Here is a 9,672-nt window from a genome sequence, read left to right on the forward strand (position 1 = left end):
TCAGCCTGTGGCGTCTTCTATTCTCGCCCCTTCACCCCAGGAGCACAGCAGAAGTGGGTGGGATACTGTGAGTGCGTGCACGTGGGAGAGACACGGGAAACAGAATGGGTGTGATTGGTCCCTACCCCCCAGAGAAATAGACTCTGTAGCTTTAGCCATTGTCAAAGCAACTCAAACACCTGAGAGCAGTTAGCCATGTCCGTCCTCAAAAAGAGAAGTGCAGGACAGATTCCTTTCCTCCCACCTCACTGTGAAACATGCAATTCACTTCTGCAACCATGCCGTGAACATTGGCAGCAAGCCTCCAATTAAACTAGGTTTTGCCAGAATTAGATCAGTTTCCAAATCTTGGCAGCAGCAGCAGGGAGATGTGAAAAAGGACTCCAGATGCAATTGTGCATACTCCTTATCTCCTGGTTCTTAAAATGCCCTTGCACACAGTCTAAATATTCAAATAAAGCGAAAAGAGAGGGACAGGTCACCAACAAATTTCTGCACTGTGGCTATTGCTCACTTCAATTCTGTGAGGCTTTAACATTCGCACAAGTGCACAGAACCCGGGATCAGTGCTTGTTTTACAAAATGAACTGAAAATATTAGAAACAAAAAAACCACCACCAACCAAAGAAGTGGGAATTCAATTCAATTTTAGATACGTCCTCCCCGAAGAAAGCTTTCATCACATGTTCCAGAGTGATGTAGTTAGTCTTGAGAAACACATTGCTTTTGACTCAGACACGAACTTTCACCGCTTAAAACACCACAGTGATCTATGACAGTGAAATCCTCCAACAAGCGATTCCCAGCCGACCTTTCCCCTTGGACTATCTTAAAGCACATGATCCAAGAGTTTGTTTTAAGTAGTCAGGAGGAGTGAAGTCTTCAGCAATCTAGTCCTTTGTTTTTCCTTTTAAGCAAAGTTCTTTTTCATAAAGGTAACCAAGAAAGGAGGCAAAACCACTAAGCAAACATACTTGGATTAAGCTGCGCTTCACTGGAACTGTTTGTTTACACTTTGTGCCTGGAAAATATAATGAGTCTATTGGTAGAGAAGCACACAGTGTTCAACTGTCATTTTAAATGGGGGAGAACAGATACTGTTTAGGGATATCTGAGGGGTGCTCTTCCCAAAGAAAATGTTGTTGATAGTTGGCGCAATTCCAGTGATGAGCTTAAAAAAAAAAAAAAAAGGGTTCACTTCAGAAGTATTAATAAGTCACAGGGATAAGTCCTCTCTGACTGGGATGGTTAGCAGAAGCCAATAGGACAAGGGAGAACTAGTGTGTGAATTCCCTGAGAAGCAGGAAAGTTATCCCAAGCCTCACTTTCGTTTATTTGGAGAATTTTGGATCCCATCACTGATTTGTGGGTAGGATCCCTTTGTAATGAAAGCCTGAACACACAATTTTTGAACTCAGTACCATGGCTTTTACCTGTCCTATCGAGAGAGTTTTTAAATAACTATTTGGCTAATCAGTCATTAAAAATTTGCACATTGGACAGGTTTTCTCCCAGAATTTTAAGGTTGCCATTTCCTGTAAAACACACACCCACCCCGAAAACCCAGATTTCATCACATTCACATACCACAAAATCTTTTCCAGTTCCCGATGCCAGCTATCATCAAGGAAGAGGGAATTTCCTGAGTTTATGCTGCAGCTGTACCTGGGGTCTAGTAAAGGGCAGCAACAAGGGCTTGTTATTCCTAGTTACAACCCCACCTTCTGGTCCAGAATTTCACTCCACTTGGTACCTTTCACAGTCTTCCCAACTTCCTCCAACTTTTTTTTCTTCCCATCTTTTCAGACACGCGACTTATTTTTTTTAATTTTTAACTCAATGTTCAGAGAACTGCAGCACATCTTGTAGTTAGGCCATTTAGAGTTCTCTGTTCCAATAACCTTAAGATGTATTTGTGCCCGCTGAACAGAGAACTACTGCAATTCACTCACAATAAACTGCCCATTACAAAACAAGTTCAAGACATAAGAAAATTCTCACTCGCTACTTGCAGTGCACCTTTGAAAGGTGCACTTATAGCAATGAAATATACAGAAGCACTAGTACACACACACACACACACACACACACCTCTCCGCTTACTGGTCCAAGTGGAAGACTCATTTCATTTCCACTAAGCAACACATGGCATATTTGAGTTTTAGAAGTGTTTATATATGGGAGGAATTAAGATGACACTTCAGGTGACAGGACAGTTTCCTGATCACCTTCCTGAGTTCAGAATAAACAAGTAGTCATGGTGATGGTATTAAAGTCTAAAGAGCACAGAGTAGCCTAAGAAATAGATAATGTTGGCATCTTATTGTTTCACTTGTGGATTTGACATGCAATTTAAAGAGGACCTATATGCCACATCCAATACTTGGCAGGAAAAGAACTACACACATACACATTTAGGAAGATGGAGTATTTCTCTTTGCTGAGGGGGGGAAACCCAGAATACCAATACTGTAAAATGTGGCAGTGGACAGCTCTTATCCACCATTCCTCCCCCTTCAAAACAAGGAAATACTTCAGCATTCCTGCCACAAATCGGGTCACAAAAACAACTGCATCCTTATTTCCACACACAGATCTCGGCTATAATTTCACAACAATAGGATCAAGTCACTAATTTGATTGAGCTCATCTTTTTTAAACCAAAAACATTTAACTTCTGAATTAGACTTCTGCATCCCATGGTGATTAATTCCACCCCTTCTCTACACTTCCAGAACAAATTCGTTTCCAGTGAAGAGACCAGACAGATGGAAGCCAAGAGGAATGGTGGCTATAAAGCAAGTAGGAATTGAGGGGGAAGAAAAAATGGATGCAAGAATAATAAGCAGCCATCTGTTTTACCTGCTGCCTCCCTGTGCACATCTTTGTTTATATCAGAGAGAACATTACAGTGAGCCTGCATCCTTTTCACCAAAATGCAAAACAAATCTCATTAACAAAAGGTAACTCAGTATGCACTAGAAAGGCACAATCTGTTGTGAGAAAAGGTGGAGACACTCAGCACAGGCACACTTAAGACATTAACCTAGATATTTTCCTGGAAGATGAAGCCGTATATATAGTCAGTTGGCAGTGCCACAGCCAACCTGAAGCTTTTAATTCAGAAATATCTCCCGTTGCTGTCACAACCCCTCCTCCGCAGCTGCAATTTCGAGCTATCTCCCTTTCCACTTCAGCCCATTCTCGCCAGCCTCAAAAATAAACTGAGGTAAAACAGTGCAGTGTCAAACCATTCCGAGACTGGGTCAACCCTCAAGATGGGTCTATTTTCAGGTAGGGATCAGCACTTGTACTGGACACACATACATGGACAACAGCAGAGAAATCTGAACGGGGGCAAATGATGATGCCAGGAATTAAAGGGCACCCTGTTAGCTGAACCCTGAAGCTCCAGAATCCGTGTGAGTGCAAGTGTCCGAAGGTGCAATGGGGGAAGACTTTCTGAGGGTGCAACTGTAAGGGATCTGTGGAGGAGGCCATGTAGGCATGCAAGTGTCTGATAACAGAGGTAACACCTCTGAGTGTCAATATGAGTCTGGCAACACAGGTCCCTGAGGCTCCGTGCACAAGACTTCCCAAACTTAGCCAACGTTTGCCAACCTTGCCACAACTGGGGACATGCAAGAGAGGTGAGGGCAGCCTCTCTTGGGGGGAGGGATAGTTCAGTGGTTTGAGCATTGGCCTGCTAAACCCAGGGTTGTGAGTTCAATCCTTGAGGGGGCCATTTAGGGATCTGGGCAAAAAATAATTGGTCCTGCTAGTGAAGGTGATGACCTTTCAAGGTCCCTTCCAGATCTATGAGATAGGTATATCTCCATATATTAATTAATTATTATTATTATAACCTGCTGTAGATGTGAGCGCGAAGGGTGTCAGTCTCTGGGTCTCTCACCTGGCTCGCTTTGTAGAACTGCTTCTTCAGCCCAGCCACAGACATGCTGCCTCCTCTCCCAGCCTCGGGGGGACCCAGGCACTGCTCAGCCCTGCACCGACCAGCACCCAGGACACACGGACAGCCTGAGACTCAGGACAGACCGACAGACCCGAGCCTGAGACCCTGGACAGACCGACGGACGGACAGACAGCGCCTGACACAGGGGCGGACAGACCGACAGACCCGAGCCTGACACAGGGACAGCCTGAGACTCAGGACCGACGGACAGACAGCGCCTGACACAGGGGCGGACAGACAGACCCGAGCCTGGACAGGGCGAGCCCGAGACCACAGACAGACCGACGGACGGACAGACAGCGCCTGACACAGGGGCGGACAGACAGACCCGAGCCTGGACAGGGCGAGCCCGAGACCACAGACAGACAGACCGACGGACGGACAGACAGCGCCTGACACGGGGGCGGGCGGATGCCCCAGCAGCCCTGGCGGAGCTCCACGGACAGACAAACAAACAGACGGACACAGCCCGGCTCCCCGCGCGGCGGCGCCTCCTCCTCCCGCTCCTCTCCGGAAGTTACATGGCACCCCGCCGCACACTTCCGCCTTTGGCCAAGCCGGAAGCGGGCCAGCCCCGCAGAGGGACACACGCCCCTTGGCTAGAGCGTCAAGCCAGGAATCACTCCGCCCCCTGCCGGCCCGGGGGAGCGAGATCCGCTCTTTGGATAAGCCACTACCATAGATATGCGCGTGTGAGAGAACGTCCCTACCGCAGCACCATAGAAAGTGAGGCCGCGGCTAGAGAGTCACCCTGCAGGCGATGTGCTGCTCCAACGCCCCCTGCAGGCAGAAGCACCATAGAGCGCGTGAGACCCACAAACAAACGCAGGCCAGGCTGGGACAGCAGGTGTACTGCCTACTTGTGAGTAATAGCTATATCACTATTATTATCACTACTGTGCAACAGCATTATTATAATTTCCATTGCTAATAGCTCTACTTTTGATCACTGTGATCACCACCACTTATCACGATTATCGTTTTCACTATGACCAAGTACGATGGCTGTTATTTTCACTACTGTCACGCTTCCAATGGTTTTATCACCGTTCATTTTCTTGTCACCATTACTGCAATTATTTACTATTAACTCTCAAGAAAGAAGCATTATTAATTATTCTTATTTATCATTTATGTAGTGCCAACACTGCCCTAAGCACATTATAGATGGTATGAAGTCACAGTCCTTGAACAGAAGACCTTTCACTCTCAGAGCTCAGTCCTGTCAAAACATAGCTTCCCCACCATCCTGCAAAGACTTATGGAGTTGCTTAACTTTATGCACTGTGAGTAGGCCCACTGACTTCATAGTCATAGCCATTCATTGGACTAGTCACATTAGTCAAGTTAAGCACGTGTGTAAGTGTTTCTAGGATTGCAACTACTTAAAGTGATCAATTTTACCAGCACAATCCCATTATTCCATATGATTTCTTGGTGTCCCAGGAAATTCTTTTGGAACACCTGATACGTTCTGGTTTTTCATTTCATAAATCGGAAGCTTGGGTTTGTTCAAGACTTGTTATACCGGGTAGAATTAGTTCTAACATCAAATCCAGTCCAGAATCAGAAACAAACAGTCCAATAGAGTGTAATTAACAGTGTTTGGAGTGAAAAATCCAAGCTCGTCTTTTGATTGCAATGAATGTTTATGATACATGTTCAGTGTTTCACAATAAATGCATTCTTAACTCTGAATTCCTGGGAAAAAAATCCTCCACTCCAAGACATATGCCCACTGTTGAAAAAGAAGCTAGCAATAATGATTGCAACAGTTTCTTAAGTGCATGTTTGTCTTATTTGAATATTTCGCAACCCTAAGAAAGGTTGCCACAAAATTGTGCCTATTAGGCATGACCACTTCTTCACCCCAAACTCTGTTTCTTCTCCCTAGAGATGTGTTCCTACAACTCTACCTGTTCTATACCTGGAGAAACAAATATGAAAAGGTTTCTCCTGTTCCCTTTTTCATGTGTTTGGCTGTTGGGGGGTGGGGGCTTTGTTTTTTGTTTGTTTGTTTGTTTTCTATGAATTTTTTAAATTGACTTTGGTGTAAATCTGAGATTAAATCCATTGACTGCAGTGGAATTATTCCAGATTTACACCAATGTCATGGAAAACAGAATTTGACCTCGTAGCTTGTGCTTTGTCTGGGTTTAATATGACTGCCTGAAATCATAAATTGGCCAAGATTCAGCCACTGACACCTCACTACTTTCTGCTCCAAATATACAATTCACTTTCAGCATAGCTTTCCCCTTAAGCAATACATGGCAGATAGACCACCACAGCATTCCATCTGCAGCTGTGTTACTACTTCACCTGCATCCTTAACTGCTCACTAACAATACTAGCTTTTGATACATCAACCCTGAAGCACCAGAGACAGCGTATCATACATCATGGGACTAGAAAGGACCATGAGAGGTCTTCTAGTCCAGTCCCCTGCACTCAAGACACGACCAAGCATTAACTAAACCATCCCTGACAGGTGTCTGTCCAATCTACTCTTAAAAATCTCCAATGAGGGAGATTCCGCCGTCTCCCTAGGCAATTTATTCCAGTGCTTAACTATCCTGAGAGGAAGTTTTGTGCAAGTGTCTCAGAGTGAGGACAGGGACAACCCTCTGAGTGTAAAAGCCTGGGCACATGTGTCCTATTTCTGTGCATGAGACTTTCCATACGTGGTCAACATGTGCAAAGCTTGTCACACCAATGAAATGTAACCGAACTGGAATGAGACCGGGCATGCAAGTAGTGTATGCAGCGACTGAGAGTGAGTCTGTAATCTGCTTCTTCCGCCCAGTCGCAAAGAGGCTTCCACCTCTCCCAGCCTCTGGAGCCCAGCACGGATAGGCCAGAGCCAGGGAGACACAAGAATAGACAGAGCAGCCTGCGAGACACAGGGACAGACAGATGGACACACCAAATCGAGAGTCAGACACAAGGCGACGGACAGACGGACCCCCAAGTTGCCTGGGGCGGAGCTTCCTAGACAGACAGACACCACCCACTCCCAAATGTTACAGACCTAATACAAAATCCCGGCCTCCACCAGCACAGCCAGGCAGCGTTCCATGCGTCTGCCCTGTCATCTTCTCAGAAGTTTCTGGCGTTGGGATTAGGTCTCCTCAGAGGTCTGGGGCTTCTGGGATGCCTAATGTGAATTGAGCCAACCTGACAGGGTGCACTGTGAGGCCTCTGAGGACCCCTGGTGGGCACAAGGCTGTGGACAACACAGGGCCCTGCCAGACACCGTTCCCACTAGACCCAGCCCTCGCCCTGTATGCCCTAATGGTTTTACCTCTATGGCAGAGCAAAAACATGGGCTGGTCCCCTTAGGTTTGCCTCATATGGGGCCACCTGCCATGAGCAAGGAGGGACTGTGGCGCCCCACTTCACACTTATGGCTATTGGATCTCTGAGTTTTCTCCCACCTCCAGTGCATCGGGGCTGAGGCCTCTGCAGTAGGAGGGAAGACTCTGTCGCCAGCACCCCAACATGTTGGGTGAAAACAGAGGTTTTAACTGGTCTATGCTATGATGTGGATCCAAGCCGCAGTTCTGACTGGATTCCTGCTTTAAGTGCAAAATTCATGTCACTCTGTAACTTTGTCAGACTTCTGGTTTTGGCAGAAATTTCGCAAATAAATAAATAAAATAATCAGCAGACACCCAGTATGGAAAATTTCAGCAGAAATGGTTAAAGTTTGGTAAACATATAAGCAAAACAACAAGGTCTTATCATGGGAAGTGTGCGGCAAATTTAATAGGCTTGCCCGCCAAACAGCTCTGCCTATAATATCAAAAATGGCCAATTTTCAAATATTTATTTTTTAAAAATAGATAATTTTTCCAAGAATAAACATCCTAGAAAGTCTGTTTCTACCCATACTACTGCTATTCAAACACTGAGGCCAAAACAGAAATTACACAGACTCCTGCTTCAAATCCCAATCTCCATGGAACCTCAACTCTGAGTTACTGGTGATGTCTCCATGAAGTATTTTTCCTACTTGGCTCTCTGAGTGCAGGCTTCAGGATTCTCAGAAGTCCCCTTAACAGGGATTTTTGCTTTCCCTTTGCATTGGTGCATGTTTAAAAAGCATGCATTGCATGTTAGTGGACACTAAAGGGCAGACTGCATTTGGATCACAATCTGTCCTTACCTGGGAATTGAAGTCACTCGCTCTGCTCTTCAAAAACCTTCCCAAACTCAAAGGAGTTCAAAATAAGCTCTACATTGTTGTGAGTTCTTTATATTGTCTTGAATGCACTTTTCTTTGTGATTCTTGCTGCGTCTGCGTTATGCTAGAATTTTGGCTAAACTCTTTGTATGAATTCTTAAACAAATGCTCATTAAAGGCTGGCTAGATGCCTTGATCATTTGTATCTGACTCTAGTTCACCACTTTTTGATAATATGAGGCCTATAGGACAGCATAGAGCAGCCTGCATCAGCAGAACTGACCGGAGAAATCAATACTTCTTTCCTATGGGCAATAAACATATGGTATGACAAGTCCTTTTCAGTGACTTCCAGATAAAGGCGTATGTGAATAATTAGTAACACTCAGAATTAAATAATTAGTAAAATTTGCCCCAGTGTGTGAGCAATTCGGTAATTTCACATTCACACATATAGCGTTACACACACCAGCCATTGCATGTTTTCCCCACACTAAATCATTTGTGTACATGCATGCTCACTTACATTGCAGAGCCCCTCTACATAACTGCTCAGGAACCTGGAGATGGTGCCACAGGATTTTTTGGGTTTGTGCCAGTAGAAAACCAAAACCCCTTATGTTCTTCCCAGTCCCTGTGCTCATATACTGGCAGGGAGCGCTATCCAGTAAATTAAAGAAGGAGCTAGGAGTCAGGACTACTGGACAGAGCTGTCAGAAACTCAGCAGGTTTAGGTCCCATTTCACCAGCCTCTTTGTTTTGGTTCATATGGATACACACGGAATGACCAAATTATTCTATTGTGCCAGTGTAAACCTGGGATCAATTCATTGATTTAATTGGATCAGTCAAGATTTATACCAGCATGACTGAATTTGGCTTTATGACTCCTGCTTTCAGAGGCAGATTACAGTTTGATGGGGCCCTGCGCCACAGCAAGTGGGGGTAGAGTGACCAGATATCCCGATTTTATAGGGACAGATATCCCTGATTTTTGGGTCATTTTCTTATATAGGCTCCTCTATCCTGATTTTTCACATTTGCTATCTGGTCACCCTAAGTGAGGGTCCCTCCTCCCTCCCTGCAGTGCTCCTGCCGGGGATCTGGGTCAGCGCATGGAGGTTTGCCTCGCTTCGTCCACCTGGCGCTCCTGCTGGGGAGCAGGGTCAGGGGGGCTTCCCCTGCTCCCCAGCAGAAGTACACAAGAGTGCACATTTTTCAGGGGCCCCCCAATTGGCCGGGGCCCCTGGGCATGGGCCCTGTTGTCCCAGTGGCTAATCTGCCACTGCCTGCTTTGAATAAATCCACTGCACACCCAGGCAGAGCAGGGCTGATTATTCACTTGGGCATTCCACTCAGAGCAGTGGTCCTTGCACACTCAGGATCATAGGTGATTGCACACTCACTGACTCACTGCATGCTAGGGGTCACCCGTTAGGGAGTCCTGCCCCTCTCTTGCACAGTAAGGGGGACAGGACTCATTGCACGCTGCCCCTTGCACACTCAGGGGAAG

General features: G+C 45.9%; 1 protein-coding gene across 15 annotated transcripts in view; it reads right to left on the reverse strand.

Annotated features, from left to right (window-relative positions):
* The window catches only part of SH3GL1 (SH3 domain containing GRB2 like 1, endophilin A2), a 48,633-nt gene extending 44,011 nt beyond the window's left edge, over nucleotides 1-4,622 (reverse strand). For 2 of the 15 annotated variants that reach the window (XM_065578232.1, XM_065578227.1), the window contains exons 1-2: nucleotides 4,245-4,543; nucleotides 3,914-4,166 (exon numbers count right to left, since the gene is read on the reverse strand). In XM_065578232.1, the coding sequence (XP_065434304.1) occupies nucleotides 3,914-3,958 (45 nt within the window). In that variant the 5' untranslated portion in view covers nucleotides 3,959-4,166; nucleotides 4,245-4,543. Of the gene's footprint in view, nucleotides 1-1,587; nucleotides 2,740-3,866 lie in introns of those variants that run through there. The other 13 variants (XM_065578233.1, XM_065578231.1, XM_065578230.1 and 10 more) reach the window with 12 other exon arrangements.
* Nucleotides 4,623-9,672: the final 5,050 nt, after the last annotated feature.

The sequence above is a fragment of the Chrysemys picta genome, chromosome 25 (assembly GCF_011386835.1).
Source record: "Chrysemys picta bellii isolate R12L10 chromosome 25, ASM1138683v2, whole genome shotgun sequence".
Lineage (NCBI taxonomy): Eukaryota > Metazoa > Chordata > Testudines > Emydidae > Chrysemys > Chrysemys picta.